We start from the raw sequence: 23,867 nt of genomic DNA, 5'->3' as shown, positions 1-23,867 counted from the left end.
TTTTTTCGGGCGGTTCTCATCATTTCCAGGATGTGCTGATGTAAACTGCCTTCGATGCTGACAATCGTGATGTCATACGCACCCTCACACGTGACACCAACTTGTGCCGGTTTGTCGACGCCACTTTAAGAGATTCTTGGAACAATCCGGAACGAAAAGAAACTTCGGATCATCGGGAAATTTCGTGTCTTGGTCTCGTTTTCTGATTTTATCAAATGTCCGAAAATCGGGAGCACGTCCGCAGGTCAGAGCCATATTCCTACCCCGTGCCCCTACTGAACATGTGGAAAAGAGCTTCATAGCTCATCGGATTCCTCCAGTACAAATACATATTGCGAGTCTTGCGTTCCACTGCAACGCAAAGAGCATAACCCCCTGGCACCGCTGAACACAAACACAAGAACCCGGGACACGTTCCATAATATAATCAAAAGGGAACGGAGAGTGGAGGATAAATAGACGCTGCCAACATCTACAACGCATGTGCGAAGAATGAAATTCCGCCACCCTCCCCCCCACTAGAATAAGTAGGCACGTGTTACACAAAAATACAATTAGTGGGGTTGCTAACTGCCCTGGTTGTTTGACTTGCATCCCACTGGGATTTTTGCACACAGCGTTGGTGTACGGTGATTTTTTTCTGCAATATTTTGCTGTCTTTTCTTGGATTTTCTGTTTGCACTTCGTCACATATTCACTTTAAGATGTTTTCTTGTTCATGTTTATGTTTTTAAATCCTTTATATTAAGTTCACTTGCTTGCGCGCTTACGACCGTGCAAATCTTTCGGTCGTTTTTTTAACCCACTTCCCGTGATCCAATCCAGCTGACATTTTGCACACAGACTCGTTGTGCGTGACAATTTATTTTCGTGAACATTTTTTTCCAAAATGTTCAACATTTTAGGAAAAAAATATATTTTATTACCAATTGCTTAATGGTGGCAGGCAATCATCTGACCCATAGGTGACAGCCATCTCAAGCCAGAGGACGAGAGGACTCTAGCCGCCCGTTTCAAAGACCAATGTGGGCTGGCACGCATATAAAGGATTTATAGCGAAAAACTTTGTTTTTACGGGTTAATTTTTTTGTTTGTTGCGGTTGCACCCGATTCAAGAGCCGAATGGCTCACAGGGCTATACCTAATACATGAAATGAAATGAACTATTGAGTCGTCCCACTCGCCGCCTCCGAGCATCGCGTCTGCTCCACTCGGGGGATGCCACGAGGGACTGGGGGGGGGGGGGGGGGGGCTGCACACGTGATCTCGTTACCCTCACCTGCTGCTGCTGCTGATGATGATGGTGGATTACACAAACACAAAGAACCCCCCCCCCCTCCCAGCCACACACCACTCTACTGCTTTCATCAGACTCCTAGGGCAAGTGCGCTGTTAGCGAGAGCGCCTCTGAAGGCCCCAGGAGGCACATCGCTGATTGTTCAGACACCACCCACAAGCTTCTCAACGAAGGTCGCGACAACCTGGGGGGGGGGGGGTGTGTAGGGGGGGTGTAGGGGGGGGTGGAGGGGGGGGAGAGGCCCAGGACCGCTTCAAATACCCGCCGCTGGTTAATTATTGGCCGTGAGCTTGAATCCAACTTCGAGGGGTGCGAGCCGGATTCGTGGAGCAGTCAACTCGAACACGAGGAGGCCGCGGGGAGCGGTGGCGCAATGGTTAGCGCACTGCGCTACGACCCCCCCCCCCCCCCCCCCCCCCGGCGTCCACCCGAGTTCGATTTCCCGCTCACGGACAAACGCCACCAAACGCCACTGACGATTATCTGAACCGGTCCTGGGCCTGCCTCTCCTAGGTCGACTCAGCCTCGAATGAGTAGCCCGGCGCGGCGTGTACACATCGCCACTCGGGGAGACAAAGGCGGCCGGGCGTGGTGCTGGCCACCCACTTCCCTCGCTACTCGCAAACAGCACTTGCCCCAGCAGCCGTGTTAAGGCTATACGGGGGATCTTTTTGTCCTGGGGGGGGGGGGGGGGGGAGTTGGTGTGGAGAGCGCCGAACAATGCGACGAACGATGAGGAGCTGTCCGAGAGGAAGAGAGACTTGAGAGGAGAGAGACGCGAGACGTGAGAGAGACGCGAGACGAGAGACGAGAGAGACGCGGCCGGGCGTGGTCCCCGGCTCCGGGAGGAGAAGGGGGGAAGCAGAAGAAGAGAGAGATGCTGCTGCTGCTGCTGGTGCTGCTGGTGCTGCTGGTGCTGCTGCTGCTGCTGCTGCCGCCGCAACCTGCGTCTCGATGTTACCAACCGAGCTGCGGGGTTTTGTGTTCTCACGTTTACATAAGCCGCGCCCAGAACACTAACACACGCACAACACAAACACAACACACGCGCAACACACAACACACAGACAACACATACACGCGCAACACACAGACGAATGTGCAAAACACACACACAACACATACACACGCGCAACACGCACACGCCACACACACAACACACACAACACACACACGCGCAACACACGCAGCACACACACGCGTGCGCGCAACACACACGCGTGCGCGCAACACAACTCACGGAGAACATCGCAAAGACAAAGACCCCCTACCCCCCGTATAGCCTCAACAGACGTTTTGGGGCAAGTGCTACTATCGAGTAGCGCCTACGAAGGCCGGAACAGGGCACACGAGAGGGAGTTGGGTGGCCAACATCACCGGACGGCCGAAATTGATTAATTTGAGGCCGAGTCAACCTACGGGAGACTCGGGACCGGTGCAAGATAATCGTCGTCACCGGTGCTGTTGGCCGCGAGCGGGAATCGAACCTCGGGGGGCCGGGTTCGTAGCGCCGCCCCTCCCCTCGTTACTTACACAGATATAAAACTAATATTAAAAAATACAACTTTTTAAAAACACGCTTTTATGAAATGTACCGTGGTAGTAATGGAAGAACTCCACGACTCCAGGAAGTGGCCCCGAAGCTTACCATAACGTAAGAGGCCGTGGGCAATTAGAGCCAACGTCAGTTTACCGTAGACCCAGGCCGAAAGCTAACATATAAAAAATAATGTTTAAAAATATTTTTATTTTATTTTTTATGATAGAATATAGTATTGCCATCAGAATGACATAAGTATAGCAAGTTTGCAGTCGATACCACATTGGGAAGTGGGTTAAAATTGAGTTACAAAATTTGAGACTACAACAACAACAACAGAGCGAGTTAAATAAAAAGCGTCTAAAAATACAAAATAATATAATAATAAAATATCCCCATTGTTTCCTAAGAGGGTCACCCAGAGCTCGCTCGGCTATCACCCGCCACTGAAGGTAAGCTGCTGCCCGGGAGATCGGAACTCTGATCGACAACCACCTCGGCACCCACCCACACCCCCATCATCATCGTCATCGGTTCAAGAAGAAGAAGATACGACTTCATCATTGTTTCAAGACCCGCGGAGTGTGACGCTGAAGCCGACAGAAAGCGAGGGTGGAAACCATTCGCTCGTGCTTTATATAGGTCTACACACACATATATATAATAGACCTGGCCGCCACGCAAATACAGTATACACATTACACGTGTATGTATGCACGTGAAAAGTCACGCGGGTAGCGAAATAGACGAGCATAAGTGTTCATGAAAACGGCGTTGTAATTGTGTACACAGCGTCTGACAGACCTGATCTTCACCTGAGGACGGCTGCTTGCGTTGTGGCCGAAACGTCGTGAGAATTATTTTATTATGTTTTATTTTTATTATTTTATTATTTCCCTTCTACGTGACTTTACCGAAAGAACCAAGAAGATGAATCCCTGTAGTCACGAAAGCTTTAAATCGAAATATGTACACGTGGTTACATGAAATTACTGTACACTGACCACCATCAGAAAATGTATTAAAATATTCTACAAACCATAATTTTACATTGCCAACTATTCAGTAACGCAAAAAAAAAACACATTTCATATGGAACTTGTGTAAACCATGCAGAGATGAACGTCCGTGGACCGGCTTCGTTTTAATTGGCACTCATCAGCCACAGCATAGCCACACCACGTTTGCTCAAATGAATGCTGATGGTGACCCAAGACACGAGGACTAACTACGGCACCTTGCACAACGAGGCTGTTTTCGCTTTACACGTGTCTTGTGTGCTTGAATCTCCTGGTTTTCCAGCCGGCACTATCGGTTGTTGAGTCCCGGCCCATACAACAAACAGTAAGGTTATAGTATAAGATGGGGAAATAGAAGATGATGATGATGGTGGAAAGAGGGAATTCCAAAGTTGTGGTGTGTGAGGGAAGAAGCAGAACGTGAAGTGAGGTGACCTGCAGTGTGGTGAATGGGTGGGTGAGTGAATTGGTGAGTGAATGGATGAGTGAATGGGTGAGTGAATGGGTGAGTGTGTGCTTGAGTGAGTGAGTGAATTGGTGAGCGAATGGATGCGTTTATGGGTGAGTGAATAGGTGAGTGGGTGAGTGAACGGATGATTGTATGGGTGAGTGAATGGGTGAGTGTGTGCGTGAGTGAGTGAATTGGTGAGCGAATGGATGCGTTTATGGGTGAGTGAATGGGTGAGTGAATAGGTGGGTGAGTGAATGGGTGAGTGAATAGGTGAGTGAGTGAATGGGTGAGTGAATAGGTGGGTGAGTGAATGGGTGAGTGAATAGGTGGGTGAGTCAATTGGTGAGTGAATGGATGAGTCAATTGGTGAGTGAGTCAATTGGTGAGTGAGTATGGTAGTGGAACACAGTATGGATGAGTCAGTCTGGTAGATAGTGTGTCCTCGACCATGGTGGTGGAGGAATCGATGCGTGACGCTTTGCGGGAACACGAACCAACCCAGTTAACAAGCCAATGTTGGGCAGACTTTGGGAAGACAATTTTCTTGCTGTGGATTTCAAGAAAATTTCCTTTCAGTTGATTTCACACCTGGTGATGATTGCTTGTGTTGCAGTCGAAACGTCGTGATAATTGTATTGTTTTATATTTTTATTATTTTATTATTTCCCTTCTACGTGACTTTACCGAAAGAACCAAGAATATGAATCCCTGCAGTCACGAATGCTTTAAATCAAAATTTAAGTAGAACGTGTTGTCTATATTCATTTAAAGTTGCGCATTTTGACGTGACGTCACATTTCTCAAACACCCCCCCCCCCGCGCCATCGTCACACATCGTCACAAATATCTGACCCCCCCCCCCAGGTGCGTGACGTCATTTATGGACGGCCCCTTACTCGAACCGGGTCGACTCAAGCGAGTAACCCGCTGCGTAAGAACATCGCCAGTGGGGCCCGGGCGTCGTGGTGCTGCCCCGCCTCGTGCGCCGCTACTCGCTAACAGCACTTGCCCCTCTAGTCTGTCGAGGCTACACGGGGGGGGGGGGGTCTTTGTCTTGTTGTAGTGGCTTTGTTATTGCACCTCAAGACTGGGCTGGCGTGAACGCGAAGGGCCCCACAGGTCTTAAGACGAGAGCAGCAGCAGCTTGCAATGAGCTCGACGCTTCGGCATGCAGCGTGGTTGTCTCCATTGCTTACGAGTTCACACGCAGTCTACGCAGCGTGCCCGATGTGTCGGCATGCTTCACTACGCAACACAAACTACGCGGCTGCTGCATGCACCGCTGCTGTTATTGTGGTGCGGTGTCTATTCATGTATCGAATACTCCCCGAGTACCGCAAAATATATAAAGTCACTTGCTGGCTGCTGCTGCTGCCACGACTACTACAATAAACTTATACACCATCAGCAACGTTTCGGGCGATGGCCCTTCTTGGCAGCAGATGCGTTTTCTACGCAGGCACGTGTAGCAACGTGTGCTTGCCACGTGATGTGAAGAAGGACCACTCCCTGGAACGTCTATTTCTTGTTTAAAGGCAGTGCACTATTGACGGCGCTGTTGTTGAGTGCCGAGTATGATTGTGTATAAGTTGTGTGTGTGTAGTGTGTGTGTAGTGTGTGTGTCGTGTGTGTATAGTGTGTGTGGTGTGTGTAGTGTGTAGAGTGTGTGTGTAGTGTGTGTAGTGTGTGTAGTGTGTGTGGTGTGTGTAGTGTGTGTAGTGTGTGTAGTGTGTGTGGTGTGTGTAGTGTGTGTGCACCGTGCACGTTCAGAGGTGTATGCATGTCGGTAAGTGTACACTTACACCCACAAGTGTTTTTTTCTGCGTGTGTGCTGTTGGTGTATGCACCAATGTGTGTGTGTGTCAGTACATGTGTGTACTCTCCTTACCCTGGCTGTGTGTACACGTGCGTGTATCGTCGTGTGTGCATAGATATAGGCAACGACAAAGACCCCCGTATAGCCTTAACAGACTGTTGGGGCAAGTGCTGTTAGCGAGCACCTATGCACATTCTAGATTTGAAGCTTTCGTGACTGCAAGGATTCATACTCTTAGGTTTTCACGGTAAAGTCACGTAGGTAAAAAATAAAAAATAAAAACATATGAACATATATATACACACACACGCACACAAATACCAATGTATTCTTAAAACAAGTGTGTGTACACACACTTATCGTAGCCGGGCCAGCAGTAATTGCATGAACACGTGAGTGTATGTATAATTTAAATGTGTTGATGTACGTGTACTCGTGTAGCTGTACGCGTACTCGTATTACCGCTGCGAAAGAGCTCACACTTGTAGACAACCAGGCGGTCCTTACACGAACATATATACTGTCGCTTTATGTACGTATCAGTAGATGTACCATTGTATGTATCCGTACACTCACTTGTAGGCGGTCTGGGAGTAGTTCCGCGTGGAATATGCATCAGTGCGTATAAATATGCACCACTGTATTCGCGTTCGTCTTCGCCATAATTCCATGGACATATCAACATGTGTACGCATCGGTGTGCACGTACCAGTGTGTGTATCAACTCGTGAACTGTTGTGCGTATGTACATCGATGTTAGGCACCGCTGTTTGTAATTCACATGCAGCACCTCTGCGTGTATTAAAACACGTTGCCAGGGTGTGTTTGTCAGGGTATGTATATATGTACTGTGAGTGGTATCACATGATACCCACTTGTAGTCGTGTATGTAATCACGTGTGTGTATCATTCCGTATCAACGTGTGTGTGTGTGTAATCCCATGTGCATAAACATATTTGTATCATCCTGTATGTATCAATGTGTGTCGATCATTCCGTGTGTATCAACGCGTGTGTATCATCCCGATGTATCAATGTCTGTGTATCATCTCGTTTGTAATAACGTGTGTGCATCATCCCGTTTCAACGTGTGTGTGAGTGTGTGTATTATCCCGCATGTATCACTGCGTGTGTATAATCTGGTATATATCAACGTGTCCGTGTGTCATCACGTGTGTATTAACGCGTGTGTGTGTCATGCCGTATGTATCAACGCACGTGTGTGTGTGTCATTACTTATGTATCAACGCCTGTGTGCGCGCGTGTGTGTGCCTGTGTGTGTGTCATCACGTGTGTATCAGCGCGCGCATGTGTGCGTGCGTGCGTGTGTGTGCGCGTGCCTGTGTGTGTCATCACGTGTGTATCAGCGCGCGTGTGTGTGTGTGCGCGTGCCTGTGTGTATGTCATCACGTGTGTGTCATCATGTGTGTACCAGCGCGTGCGTGTGCGTGTGTGCGTGCGTGTGTGTGTGTCATCACGTGTGTGTCATCATGTGTGTACCAGCGCGTGCGTGTGTGTGTGCGCGTGCCTGTGTGTGTGTCATCACGTGTGTGTCATCACGTGTGTACCAACGCGTGCGCGCGAACTCACTTGTCGTAGTCGGGCCGGCAGTAGTTGCGACGCTCCCGCGTGTAGCAGCTGCGTGTGAGCGGCTGCCGGCACGCGGCGCACTGCAGACAGCGCTCGTGCCACGACGCGTCGCTCACGCGAAGCAGGAAGCGGTCCTCGATGGGGCGCGCGCAGCCCGCGCACACCTCGCCTAGCACACACACACACACCATCATCATCATCAGCCTAGCACACACACACACACACACACCATCATCATCAGCCTAGCACACACACACACCATCATCATCAGCCTAGCACACACACACACACCGTCATCATCATCAGCCTAGTACACACACACACAACATCATCATCAGCCTAGCACACACACACACACAGAGACACACACACCGTCATGATCAGCCTAGCACACAGACAGACACCATCATCATCAGCCTAGCACACACACACACCATCATCATCATCAGCCTAGCACACACATACACACCATCATCATCATCAGCCTAGCACACACACACACCATCATCATCATCAGCCTAGCACACACACACACACACACCATCATCATCATCAGCCTAGCACACACACAGAGACACACACACATCGTCATCATCATCAGCCTAGCACACACACACACATCATCATCATCAGCCTAGTACACACACACACATCATCAGCCTAGCACACACACACACCATCATCATCATCAGCCTAGCACACACACACACACCATCATCATCATCAGCCTAGCACACACACACACCATCGTCATCATCAGCCTAGCACACACACAGACATCATCGTCACCATCAGCCGAGCACACACACACACACACACCGTCGTCATCATCGCTTCTGATCAATCTACCCTACAGTTAAATAAAATAAAAATTACGTGTAAACAAAGACAAAGATCTCCCGTATAGCCTTAACATACTTTAGGGGCAAGTGCTGTTAGCGAGCACCTATAAAAGCCGGCACGGCACACGGAGGGATGGGTGGCCAACACCACGCCCGGCCGCCTTTGTCTCCCTAGTGGCGATGTTTACACATCGCACCAGGTACACATTTGAGGCTGAGTCCACCTAGGGGAGGCCCAGGGCCGGTTCAGATAATCGTCACTGATGTTGGCCGTGAGCGTCAATCTAACCCGGGTCGCCAGGTTCGTAGCGCAGCGCGCTAACCGCTACACCACCGCTCCCCACATAGCTACCAACACAGGCGCACACGCGTAACACACACACACACGTGTTCCTATTCACAATTATAAATTACAAAGGGCATCGCAGATCGGAATGTGGGCTCTCAAGTGTTTAAATAAAGAACCTCTCTATACATACAAACCAGATACAGTCTAGACTATATACTGCATGCGTGCGGAGCGGTGGCGCAGTGGTTAGCGCACTCGCGCAACGATAATTCGATTCGGGGCCCACGGCTTACCATCAACATTAGCCAGTGATACCCGATCCGGTCCCGACTCCCCTCCCCTACCAACCCCCCCCCCCCCCCCCCCACATTAATGTTCTGCGGGTTGTTCCTGTTCAGCCCACTGCCTTTGCTGAGCCCAAAAGGGCACGAACGCCAAACGGCCAGCAACCAGCAGCTCTACGAGCGTTTACACCATTGGAACCTCATTTGCCAGTAAAAAATATGATAATTGGTTTTTACCCTTCTATCTGGCAACAAAACTGACACCTTTTTTACAAGAAGTCATGTTTGCATAGACCACAATACCTGCAGTCATAATGCAAACAAAAAACATAACTCGTCTTTTGGCGTCATCTGGTCCAACCCATATGAGACTAGGCTCTAAGGAAAGCTGTCTCGGGTGTGGACCAATCAACTTCAAGGACAGTGCATATATTATCAGAGTTATGTTTTTTTGTTTGCATTATGACTGCAGGTATTGTGGTCTATGCAAACATGACTCCTTGTAAAAAAAGGTGTCAGTTTTGTTGCCAGATAGAAGGGTAAAAAAACTATTATCATATTTTTTACTGGCAAATGAGGTTCCAATGGTGTAAATTCTTACCCCGAGCTCTCATACTCTGATGGTGCATTGTCTTTGAGTTGTGCGCCTTTTGGCGTCATCTGGTCCAACCCATGTGAGACTAGGCTCTAAGGAAAGCTGTCTCGGGTGTGAACTAATCAACTTCAAGGACAGTGCATACATTATCAGAGTTATGTTTTTGTTTGCATTATGACTGCAGGTATTGTGGTCTATGCAAACATGACTCCTTGTAAAAAAAGGTGTCAGTTTTGTTGCCAGATAGAAGGGTAAAAAACCAACAATCTACGAGGGTTGCCACAGCCAAGGGTTAAGGGCGCGGCGTGTATGCGTTTACTCGGGGAGCGGTAGCGTAGTCGGTTAACGCACTGCGCTCAGAGCGATCACAAGCAGTGGGGCGATATCTGCACCGGTATTGGGCCTTCCCGAAGGTCGACTCAGCCTTGAACGAGTGCCTGGTGCGGTGTGCAAACATCGCCACTGGGGAGACAAATGCCTTCATAGGCGCTCGCTAACAGAACTTGCTCGAACGGTGCGATAAAGACGTATATAGGAAGATCTTGGGAAGGAAGTTTCAGAGTAGAACGTCAATTGTACCTACGCAGTAACACAGGTACGCGCGTGTGAATTCAGTAGATTAGCGGACTATTTCGAGGTGCGCACGTGTGTGCGCACGTCACATCTAAGTATGATGTGTATCTTTGTGTGCATGCCATTTTATGTGTACGTGCGTACCTGGCCTGGCACAGAGACGTCACGTTAACGTATCATCGAATGATCGGTATGCTTGTTGGCGTAGTATGGATATACCTTGTGTGGTATGCAGCACGAGTGTATACAATACACAAGCATGTTTTTTTGCACGTCTGTAAACGTATATACAATTTTAACATAATGATGGAGCGGTGGGGCAATGGTTAGCGCGCTGCGCTACGGACGCGGGCAACACCAGTGATTTACATCTGCACCAGTCCTGGTCCTCCCCTAGGTAGACTGAGCCTCAAATGACAAAGGCCACTCCACCCCCTCGCGCGCCGTTCCGGCCTTCGTAGTTGCTCGCTAACTGCACCCGCTTGCCCCAGCAGCCTGTTCAAGGCTATACGGGAGATCTTTGTCTGTGCGTTAGCCTCACCATCTCGTGTGTCGCCTTCGTGGGTGGTGCGCAGAGTTAAGCTAAGAGTATCTGACTTCAAACGAAACTCACCACACGCGCGGAACAGTTCACTGCGCGCAGTCCAACGCAGCGTCACCGGCAGCATCACGAAGGAACAGACTCCACGAAACATCGGCTTACACTATGCGACACGACTTTTGTTCCCTGGGTAGGAAGTGTTATTTTTTTTATTGCTTATGCCTAAAAAGTATAGAAAATTGCTATTATTCTCCCACAAACGTTTCTTTTGTGACCTGGACTTTATGTGAACGAAAGACGCAAATGCACTGCCCATAGACTCACACTGCCCATAGACTCAGCACTGCGCCATAGACTCAACACTGCCCATAGACTCAGCACTGCCCATAGACTCAACACTGCCCATAGACTCGACACTGCCCATAGACTCAACACTGCCCATAGATTCAGCACTGCCCATAGACTCAACACTGCACCATAGACTCAACACTGCCCATACACTCAACACTACCCATAGACTCAGCACTGCCCATAGACTCGACACTACCCATAGACTCAGCAACGAAAGACACACATTCGCCCGTTTTCTCATTGAAAATAGGTACATTTCCAAATATCACTGTCCTGGTCACAAAAGCAAAGTTTGTGGGGAATAATATAAATTTCCTGTACTTTTGAGGCATAAGTAATTAGGAAATAACACTTACTACCCAGGAACAAAATAATATATAATTCACCACAAACATCGATTCTTATCCCTTGATGGTATCACGCTGATCTGCTACATCACGCGTGTCTGACAATCGGGTGCTTAAACTATCAAACTGTAAACTTTATTTTATGTTACCAGATAAGGCCCACTGACCCGGCCATAACAAATGATGTCTCAGTGGTTTCTCGCGTGGGAATTTATAGCCCCAAAACAATCTCAATGATCAAATTGACTTTAAAAAAATATGAATGTGGAAGGAATAACCGCAGGACGCGGAGAAGAATTCCACGCGACCACGGGGAGAGAGACACGCAAACTCGAAATATACAGCGGCAGGTGTCAGGGTGGGGATTGAACCCACGGTCTCCTGTATACCAGGCGAGGTAGTTAACATCTCCTAGCCACCGTGATGATGAGAGAGAGGGACACGCAAACTCCAAATATACAGCAGCAGGCGTCAGGGTCGAGATCGAACCCACGACCTCCTTCATACCAGGCGAGGTAGTTAACATCTCCTAGCCACCGTGATGATGAGAGAGAGACACGCAAACTCTAAATATACAGCGGCAGGTATCAAGGTGGGGATCGAACCCACGGCCTCCTGTAGACCAGGCGAGGTAGTTAACATCTCCTAGCCACCGTGATGATGATGACAGAGAGAGACACGCAAACTCTAAATATACAGCGGCAGGTATCAGGGTGGGGATTGAACCCACGACCTCCTGCATACCAGGCGAGGTAGTTAACATCTCGTCATCGTGGCTCCCAATTTTTTTAAAGTTTGAACCGTTGCGTGCAATGCATGCGGTTTCACGACGGTGGAGGGATAAGAGTGACGAATTCCACCCGCACTCCAGAGCGGATCATGACGTGAACTCGGGCCCTTATCTCGCAGAGAGGCACAGTCCTTGCGTATTTCACGCACGGCTGCTGGAAGTTCGTCAGCGGCATCGGTCCAAAGCCAGCCCCCCTTGACGCTTGCCAATGAGACACCTCCGATTAGCACGGTTGGCCACGTACGGTTCGAAAGAAGTGACGTACATGCATACGAATGTCGAAACCGGTCCAGAGTTCCGATTGCGTTTGAACAAATACTGATAAAAAAAATAAATGTACTCCAAGGCAGGCTGTCTAGGCTGATGGGATGTGTAAACAAACATTCTCCGCTTTATTTATTCTCCGCTTATCTTGCTTACATTGATATATTCACGTTCTCCACAAACGACGCTGATGACGATGTCGTGTTGCGTGTAAAGGGGACTTAAAATAGCGATGCGCCCCCCCCCAAAGCGCGGGGCCCAGGGCGGTCGCCCCGATTCGCCGTGCCCTGGGGCAGGAACCCCTGAACACCACAAGACGCGGTGGAGGCCGCAATCCGCAAGGACGGTGAATCCACAACGTGCAAGGATGCTGTCGACTGGGTACCCAACGGCCCGGGAGATGCACAAACCCAATCACGGGACTTGCACTCGCAAAAACAAATGTTACCACCCCCCCCGTACAGCCGTAACATATTGTTGGGGAAAGTGCTGAAAAGGGCCACTTGGCCGAAACGTCTTTTTTATTGCACTCAGCGACAGGACACGGTTCTTGTGCATTTCATTAAACGCGCAAATAAGCTTAACAAATTACACCATAAAGCAGATGCACAAATCAAGCACGTGGTGCAAAGTACATCGCGGCTTGTTGCACATCATACGCATCAGAGTTTAAAAATGTAACGATATTGTCCAATACATGTAATCGATACAAACACTATTAGTTAACAGCACATTGTCTATCGGCTGCTAGATGAAACCCTCCCCCCCGCGCCGCGTCGCTCATGGAAGTTGATTGACCATACTTCACCACGCGGGTCAGTGCGCGTTGCCGATGGGAACTGAACTCAGGAGGCAGGGTTCACACGGAGTGCGCTAACCGCTGCGCCACCACTCCACCATAACGTAGATCGCAGGAGCGTATAAATTGCACGCGGTGTAACAATGCGAACACTCTAATTTTACACAGCGTCATTCGTGACTACTAGCATCCGATAGTGCCGTACATTAATTATATATATGGACCAAATCCCATTAACAGCCACTTGCAAGCAAAATATTTTTTTTTTATAAACAAATTAGGAATCGGCATCAAAACAAAAAACACAAACAACAACAAAGTTACCCCTCCCATCCCCTTCTATAATTAGTCAACGAAAGTTTCGCAAGAATCTATTATACTGGAGGAGCGTCCATCATGCATGCCGCGCTATTTAAATGGCGCGCTCTGGGTCGTAATTGATTATCATCGCAATGGTTACACGCGAGCCGAGCGGGGGTACGTGCGGTGGGCTTGATAATACGATCGATTATTTATGGATGAATGAGTTGAGTGAATAGCTGTACACACACACGCGCGCACGCTTATAACCCTCTTAAACACACACGAAACGCCCGGATCATTACACGCCTGGCTATTATTATATGACCCTATTAACACACAAGACAGAGACCCCCCCCCCCCCCCCCCCCGTGTAGCCTGTAACAGACTGTAGGGGCAAGTGCTGTTAGCGAGCACCTATGAAGGCCGGCACGGCACACGAGGGGGTGGGTTACCATTGGCCAGCACCACGCCCGACCGCCTTTGTCTCCCCAGTTGCGATGCTTACACATCGCACCAGGTACTCATTTGAGATTGAGTCTACCTTTAAAAAACACGCGGAACAGACGTGTATGTACATGGACGGACAGAAACACAGTGAAGACAGCGTGATATTTGTCGATACGCATGTCGATACACAGACAGAGACTACGGCGAAAAGAAGAATCGTACGTTTCATCTTCTTGGTTCTTTCGGTGAAGTCACGTAGAAGGGAAATAATAAAATAATAAAATAAAATAATACAAATAAAACATAATAAAATACAATTCTCACGACGTTTCGGCCACAACGCAAGACGCTGTCTTTCCGACAGCCCGGTTCTTCACCTGAGGACGGCTGCTTGCGTTGTGGCCGAAACGTGGTGAGAATTGTATTTTTTTTTTTCCTTCTACGTGCCTTTACCGAAAAAACCTAAGAGTATGAATCATTGCAAGACACGAAAGCTTCAAATCTAGAATATACACAACATATATAGACACAAACGCAGACATGTACAATGCAGACACACACGCACATTAGACATGCACATACAGTATATAACGCAGACGTGTGTATATATACAAAGATAAAATACCCCCCCCCCTAGACTGTTGGGCCAAGTGCTCTTAACGAGCACCGAAGGCCGAGATGGCCGGGGTGGTCAGCACCCCCCGGCCGCCTTTGTCTCTCCGGTGCCGATGTTTGCGCTCCGTAACAGAGACTGCACTCAGAACCGGTTCAGATAACCGCCAATTAGCCTCTACGCACACAAAGACAAAGATCCCCCGTATAGCCTGCAGCAGACTGTTGGGGCAAGTCCTGTTAGCGAGCACCTATTAAGAGGGGTGGGTGACCCAGCACCACGCCCGGCCGCCTTTGTCTCCCCAGTGGCGATGTTGACTAGACACACACTGCACCTAGGTACTCATTTGAGTCGAACTTAGCGGTGGAGGCCCCAGGACCGTTTCAGAGAATCGTCACCGGCGTCGGACTCCGCGAGCGTAGCGCGCTCACCGCTCCCCCCACACAACACACACACACACAGACACAGACACACACAGACACACACACACAGACACACACACACAGACACACACACACACACAGACACACACAGACACACACACACAGAGACACACACACACAGACACACACACACAACACACACACACACAGACACGCACACACACACAGAGACACAAACACACAGACACACACAGACACACACACACAGACACACACAGACACACACACACAGACACATACACAAGACACACACAAGACACACACACAAGACACACACAAGACACACACACACACAACACACACACAAGACACACACACACACAAGACACACACACACAAGACACACACACAAGACACACACAACACACACACAGACACACACACAGACACACACACACAGACACACACAGACACACAGACACACACACACAAGACACACACACAAGACACACACAAGACACACACACAAGAGACACACACACAAGACACACACAAGACACACACACAAGACACACACACAAGACACACACAACACACACACACAACACACACACACAAGACACACACACACAAGACACACACAACACACACACACAAGACACACACACAAGACACACACACAAGACACACACACAACGCACACACACAAGACACACACACAAGACACACACACAAGACACACACACAACGCACACACACAAGACACACACACAAGACACACACACAACGCACACACACAAGACACACACAACACACACACAGTGCCCGATTCTCCTAGTAGCACAAGCAGCTACTACACACGTAGCTACGTGTGTAGTAGCTACTACACGTGTGTACTACACACACGTGTAGTAGATACACGTGTAGTAGCTGCACGTGTAGTAGCTGCACGTGTAGTAGCTGCACGTGTAGTAGCTGCATGTGTAGTAGTAGCTACATGTAGTAGTAGCTACTACATGTAGCTACTACACGTGAAGTATTGTGCTACGAACCCGGCACCTCCAACGTCCTGCGCCTCCGATGAGCACATACACAAGTGCAGTGCGCTAACCGCTGCGCCACCGCTCCTCGCGCGCAAACGCAATAAAAATCGTCTCGTCCATGGCGGGCACATTTTTTAGTTTTCGAGAATAAACTGAAATTGCTGACGATGGCCGAGAGAGAATGCGCAGCGTCGTACGTGTCCCTATTGTACCAGACACAGCACAGCACACACACACGCGGCTACGGACACAGCGAGCGAGTGAGCGAGCGGTGGCCCAGTGGTTGACGCACTGCGCCGTGACCCGTACGGCCTTCGACCGATTCCAAGCCGCGATTTGCTCACAATCAGTGACGAGTGATATACGAACCCAATCTCCGCATTGACCAGGGTGGTGAAGTATGGCCAAACAACAGCCCTGCCCGCTTAAGCGACGCGGCGTGGAGAGAGAGAGAGAGAGGGGGGGGAGGGTTTCGACCCCCAAGCAATGGGAATCGAACTCGGGAAGTGGAGTTCATAGCGCACTGGCGCTAAGCATTGTGCCAGCCATCGTCGCACAGAGATGTCGGATGCTTGTGTCAAGCACACAGGGCGATGTGATCCGAGTGTAAGGTCCAGACACGGACGCGCCGTCAGACCCAACTCTGCCCTACTAGAAACCCCGATAGAAAAAGGCGTAAATCACGCTGGAGTTTTCTTACGGATATAACGCGATGTCAATGCCAATCGCATCGTCGGTAACGCCTTTGTCGGACACACGCGTAGACAGACCACGAGTCTCAGACATATAGCTAGAACTCAGATGTCTCACGTACATAACGATCTGCGTGTGTCTCATTACATAGACAAATGTCATCTAACGCATAGAGACATTTCTCAGATATGCAGATACTCCCGTTTGAATACAGACAGACAATATGTGTGTCATATACGTAACGCCCGTTTCCTTTACACAGATATAATACACGTGCACCATCTGTGAATAACGCATCTGCTATGCACAGGGAACGCAGAATCACACACGAAGATACACAAACATATTCGCAGTTAGTTATATATCAACAAAAAACACGCACAAGTGCATTAATAGAGTCACACAAACACATGGAAACACACACAAATGCATTAATACAAACACACACGTAGCCACAAAAATGTATATGCTTTCAGACGTGTATACAGACACAGAGACGTGCAAGTATATACACACACATACATATATACAGAGACGTGTTCACATAGAGAATGTCTAAATACGTCTTGATAGATATATACTCTAACATGAACATGTATATTCGCAGGCGTTCGTGTCTTTAGACAGGCATGTGCGCGTATCAGTTCGACAAACACACAGACGAACAGGCACAAAGACGCACACACACATAGACACGTGCATACAAAGACAGAGACCCCCCATGTAACCTTTAACAGACTGTTGGGGCAAGCGGTGTTCACGATCACCGATGAACGCCAACACAGCACATGGGGGAACGGGTGCTGCCAATACCACAACCCGCGGCCGCCTTTGTCTCCCCCCCCATTGCTAATGTGTACACGCCAGATTCTCATTTAAGGTCGAGTCGACCTAGGGCGAAGACCCAAGACCGGTTCAAATGTTCACCGCTGTAATTGGTGGTGGTAATTGTGGAATGCTTTTGATGTTGTCTACGGGCCGAAGTCGGCCATGGTAAAACAGAAAAGAGAGCGTTTTAGCTCAAACGGGCTTTGCTCGGTGGGGAATCAACTTGTGATGAGTCTTCTTACTCTGAGCGCCAATCAACTTGTGATGAGTCTTCTTACTCTGAGCGCCAATCAACTTGTGATGAGTCTTCTTACTCTGAGCGCCAATCAACTTGTGATGAGTCTTCTTACTCTGAGTGCGAATTCAACCTCGGGGTCGCCGAGTTTGTAGCGCAAAGCGCAAACCACGACACTGGCGATTTCCACCCGCCTCCGACACGCAGCCCCACACGCTCCACACTCACCCCACACACCCAACTCACCCCACTCACCCCACTCACCCCACACGCTCCACACTCACCCCACACACCCAACTCACCCAACTCACCCCACTCACCCCACACACTCCACACGAACCCCACTCACCCCACTCACCCCACTCACCCCACTCACCCAACTCACCCCACTCACCCCACTCACCCCACACTCCACACTCACCCCACTCACCCCACACTCTCCACTCACCCCACACTCCTCACTCACCCCACTCACTCAACTCACCCCACTCACCCCACTCACCCCACTCACCCCACTCACCCCACTCACCCAACTCACCCCACTCACCCAACTCACCCCACACTTCCCACTCACTCCACACGAACCCCACTCACCCCACTCACCCAACTCACCCCACTCACCCCACTCACCCCACTCACCCCACTCACCCAACTCACCCCACACTCTCCACTCACCCCACACTCCTCACTCACCCCACTCACTCAACTCACCCCACTCACCCCACTCACCCCACTCACCCAACTCACCCCACTCACCCAACTCACCCCACACTCCTCACTCACCCCACACTCCTCACTCACCCCACTCACCCAACTCACCCCACCCACCCCACACTCCTCACTCACCCCACTCACCCAACTCACCCCACTCACCCAACTCACCCCACACTCCCCACTCACCCCACACTCCTCACTCACCCCACACTCCTCACTCACCCCACTCACCCCACACTCCCCACCCACCCCACACTCCCCACTCACCCCACACTCCTCACTCACCCCACTCACCCAACTCACCCCACTCACCCAACTCACCCCACTCTCCCCACTCACCCAACTCACCCCACTCACCCCACTCACCCCACTCACCTCACTCACCCCACTCACCCCACTCACCTCACTCACCCCACTCACCCCACTCTCCCCACTCACCCCACTCACCTCACTCACCCCACTCACCCCACTCACCCCACACTCCCCACTCACCCCACTCACCCCACTCACCCCACTCACCCCATTCACCCCACTCACCCAACTCACCCCACTCACCCAACTCACCCCACTCACCCCACTCACCCAACTCACCCCACTCACCCAACTCACCCCACTCACCCAACTCACCCCACTCACCCAACTCACCCCACTCACCCCACTCACCCCACTCTCCCCACTCACCCCACACACCCCACTCACCCCACTCACCCAACTCACCCCACTCACCCCACTCACCCCACTCACCCCACTCACCCAACTCACCCACTCACCCACTCCCCCCACTCACCCCACTCACCCCACTCACCCCACTCACCCACTCACCCCACTCACCCCACTCACCCAACTCACCCCACTCACCCAACTCACCCCACTCACCCAACTCACCCCACTCACCCCACTCACCCCACTCTCCCCACTCACCCCACACTCCCCACTCACCCCACTCACCCAACTCACCCCACTCACCCCACTCACCCCACTCACCCCACTCACCCCACTCACCCCACTCACCCCACTCACCCCACTCACCCCACTCACCCCACTCACCCCACTCACCCCACTCACCCCACTCACCCCACTCACCCACTCACCCCACTCACCCCACTCACCCCACTCACCCAACTCACCCCACTCACCCCACTCACCCCACTCACCCAACTCACCCCACTCACCCCACTCACCCAACTTACCCCACTCACCCCACTCACCACTCACCCACTCCCCACTCACCCCACTCACCCACTCACCCCACTCACCCCACTCACCCAACTCACCCCACTCACCCCACTCACCCCACTCACCCCACTCACCCCACTCACCCCACTCACCCCACTCACCTCACTCACCCCACTCACCCCACTCACCCAACTCACCCCACTCACCCCACTCACCCAACTCACCCCACTCACCCCACTCACCCCACTCACCCCACTCACCCCACTCACCCCACTCACCCAACTCACCCCACTCACCCCACTCACCCAACTCACCCCACTCACCCCACTCACCCCACTCACCCCACTCACCCAACTCACCCCACTCACCCCACTCACCCCACTCACCCCACTCACCCCACTCACCCAACTCACCCCACTCACCCCACTCACCCCACACTCCCCACACTCCACTCCCCCCACACTCACCCAACTCACCCCACACTCACCCCCCCTCCCCCCGCGTCTCTCACCGCTCTCGGGCCGTCTCGTCGCGTCGTCTCCCCCGGTCCCGTCGCGGGCGACCACCACCTTGGGCATCGTCGGCCGCGGCGACAGCGGCCCCGGGAGCTCCACTCGGCGATCTGTGGCAGCAGCAGCAGGAGCAGTAGCAGCAGCGTCAGGATTAGTATCAGGATTAGCAGCGGCATCGTCCGCGAGAGCAGTCGGGCGAGACGAGTGACGGCAGCTGAAGCAGCGTTAACATCAGCTGAGCGCCGCGATGTAAAGGCAACGCACCCGACCCCCACCACCACCTCCACCACCACCACCACGACCACCTCCACCACCACGACCACCTCCACCACCACGACCTCCACGATCAACTCCACCACGACCACCACCACCACCTCCACCACGACCTCCACGACCACCTCCACCACTTACCTTGACGAAGTTCCTGACGTGGACTCGAAAGTCGCTTTCGAGTCGACTTTTCCGTGCGAGCTCTGGGCGACGTCGCTGCCGCACGTCGCGATTACGACTGTCGTGCGGTAACCGGTGACCTCGTAGCACAAGTAGCTACATATGTAGTAGCTACACATGTGTAGTAGCTACATCATATGTAGTAGCTACAGATGTAGCTACTACATATGTAGTATGTAGTAGCTACACGTGTAGTAGCTACACAAGTAGCTACAGATGTAGTAGCTACACAAGTAGCTACACAAGTAGCTACATATGTAGTAGCTACACATATGTAGTAGCTACACATGTGTAGTAGCTACAGATGTAGTAGCTACACAAGTAGCTACACAAGTAGCTACATATGTAGTAGCTACATGTGTAGTAGCTACAGATGTATTAGCTACTACATATCGAGCTACTGGCCCCGCACTTTCAAGGGCCCCGCGCTAAATGCTTCCAAGCTATCAATTCCCAGTTCAGTGATTCTGCACTTGCTTTGTTACTATAGTACTATACTGCCTTCGACTTTTATGAACGACTGGGTGTTTTAAGGTGAGCGATTTGTCGTATTATCTGGTTGCGTAGCAAATTAAACAATACCATTTCTTTACTATGCCAGTTAATAATTTATGAGTTTTAATATTTGTGTCCTTTTTAAAATGTAGGTCCCCTTTATAACATAATGCTACAGGCCCCGCGCCTAGCATAATCCGGCACTGCACGGACGGCGCTCAACCTCAGCAGCAGCAGTCCGCAACGCTGTTCCGGACCATTTCTTTGGAACGTCGCATCCACCTCGCCCGATCTTGTCCTCGCGATAACGACTATCCCCAGGAAGCAAGCCTGCTTTGGCACGAGGTGGGAACCACTGGACCGACGTTCAACGCTTACTGGGATGTGAATACAGGGTACAAGTAAGATAGGGTTCAAGTCCAATCACGTTTAATTGTTTAACCAGGTAATTAGTGCCGGATAGGCCTTCCGTATAATCTAGTGGTAGTGCCTTACACCGGCAATCCTATGGATGCAGACAGCGCACACGGATAGCAGCCGATTGTTCCCTGCCTTACGAGTTCAATGCGACGAGTTATCATTCCCGCAGAGATTTTAGTTTTTTTTACACGCTTTTATTTAACTCACTCTGTCTGTTGTTGTTGTCTACTCAAATCTTGTAACTCAATTTTAAACCACTTGCCAATGTGGTATCGACTGCAAACTTGGTATACTTATGTCATACTGATGACAATGCTATATTCTATCATATATATATTTTTAAACATTCTTTTTTTATATGTTATATTTCGGCTTGGGTCTAATTGGCCACGGTCCCTTACGTTATGGCAAGCTTCGGGGCCACTTCCTGGAGTTCTTCCATTAAAGCGTGTTTTTTTTTTAGTTTTTTAAAATATATATATACTATTTACTTACTCGGCACACGGCACAAAACTAACCAACTCTCTGCGTTCTGGACTCAGAAAGTTGTTGGCAACTACTCCGTCAATAAATTCTAGATTTGAAGCTTTCGTGACTGCAATGATTCATATTCTTAGGTTTTTTCGGTAAAGTCACGTAGGTAAAACATCAAAATTAATAAAATCCGTCAATAAAAGCTACGCCGCTTGCTTTTTAGGTTTTCTATATGTTCGTCATTCAAATGGGCCGTGTCCCGCCACAGGAATGTGGAGTTTACATCACCAATCACTCCCCTATAGTACCGAAGGCAAAGCGAGTGCACACTTTTACCACGAGCGGGTCCTGCAACGTCTCACTTCTCGCCCGATATGTTCCGGAATGCTGCGATAGGGGCTGCCTCGGTGGGTTATCGACGTACGGCACTACCACTAGAATACAACATTCGCCCATCCACATTGCTCCCTCTGGTATTGTACCCACGCGTACCATACATCCCTGCAACCTCCTCTGCACGATGCTGCACGGCGTGTGAAACCAACTCCTGGAACAGCTCTCCGCAGGACTTGTTCGTGCTGAAGTTCAGCACCGGTTATGACCGAGTTGAAGATGAAAAAACGCTAAAAGGTGTCCTATGGAAAACTAAACACATGTTTTTATTTCACCAGGTAAGGCTGACTGAGCTATATTTGTTGTCAGATGCGACCTGGCTATCACACAATGATAGCTCAACGAAGTGGCTCATCATCGTATGGAAATATAGAGCAAGCCAAATACTCAAAACGCGCTGATGTCGATTCGAAATGTGGAGGGAAAAACCGGAGGACCCGGGGGAAAAATTTACGCAACCACAGGGAGAGAGAGAGACACACACACAAACTCCACATATACAACAGGCCCCGGGGGTCGGGATCGAACCCACGACTTCCTGTATACCGGGCGAGGTAGTTAACATCTCCTAGCCACCGTGATGATGATGAACGAGAGAGACGCACAAACTCCACATATACAACAGGCGCCGGTGGTCGGGATCGAACCCACGACCTCCTGTGTACTAGGCGAGGTAGTTGACATCTCCTAGCCACCGTGATGATGATGAACGAGAGAGACACGCAAACTCCACATATACAACAGGCGCCGGGGGTCGGGATCGAACCCACGAACTCCTGTATACCAGGCGAGGTAGTTGACATCTCCTAGGCGCTGAGAGAGGAAGAAACTAAACACGAGATCGAGTCCGTGCATCTTGGCTATCATCAGTACATTGGCAAGGAAGATTACATACCCCCCCCCCCCTACTGAACCGGTCCTGGCCCTCCCCTATGTTGACTCAGACTTAAATGAATATCTGCATCGGGCGTGTAAACCATCCGCACTGGGGAGACAAAGGCGGCCGGGCGTGGTGTTGGCCACCCACCCCCTCGTGTGCCGTTCCGGCCTTCATAGGTGCTCGCTAACAGCACTTGCCCCAACAGTCTGTTACAGGCTACACGGGAGATCTTTGTCTGAGTTTTTAAATATACATCTATGTGTGTGTTTGTATACGTGGGGAGCGATAGTTGAGTGGTTAGCGCATTGTGCTTCGATCCCCTGCGAGCCGAGTTCGATTACCCGCCCAAGACCAACAATATCAGCACTGGGGAGACAAAGGCGGCGTGGTGTTGGCAGCCAACCCGTCCGTCATAGGTGC

At 50.5% G+C, this 23,867-nt stretch overlaps 2 protein-coding genes across 2 annotated transcripts in view; one reads left to right on the top strand and one right to left on the bottom strand.

Annotated features, from left to right (window-relative positions):
* The window catches only part of LOC133341875 (pre-B-cell leukemia transcription factor 1-like), an 801,687-nt gene that overhangs the window by 672,778 nt on the left and 105,042 nt on the right, over positions 1-23,867 (top strand). The gene's annotated exons all lie outside the window — the stretch shown is intronic.
* LMX1B (LIM homeobox transcription factor 1 beta) overlaps positions 1-23,867 on the bottom strand; it is a 117,191-nt gene that overhangs the window by 88,478 nt on the left and 4,846 nt on the right. Inside the window, exons 2-3 of the mRNA XM_061550667.1 lie at positions 20,335-20,445; positions 7,714-7,882 (exon numbers count right to left, since the gene is read on the bottom strand). Coding sequence (XP_061406651.1) covers positions 7,714-7,882; positions 20,335-20,401 — 236 coding nt within the window. The 5' untranslated portion in view covers positions 20,402-20,445. The remainder of the gene's footprint in view (positions 1-7,713; positions 7,883-20,334; positions 20,446-23,867) is intronic.

Source organism: Lethenteron reissneri, chromosome 12 (assembly GCF_015708825.2).
Source record: "Lethenteron reissneri isolate LAM-NWPU_2019-01 chromosome 12, ASM1570882v1, whole genome shotgun sequence".
Classification (NCBI taxonomy): Eukaryota; Metazoa; Chordata; class Hyperoartia; order Petromyzontiformes; family Petromyzontidae; genus Lethenteron; species Lethenteron reissneri.
Note: the sequence above shows the minus strand (reverse complement) of the source record. Positions and strands in the feature narration are given on the sequence as shown.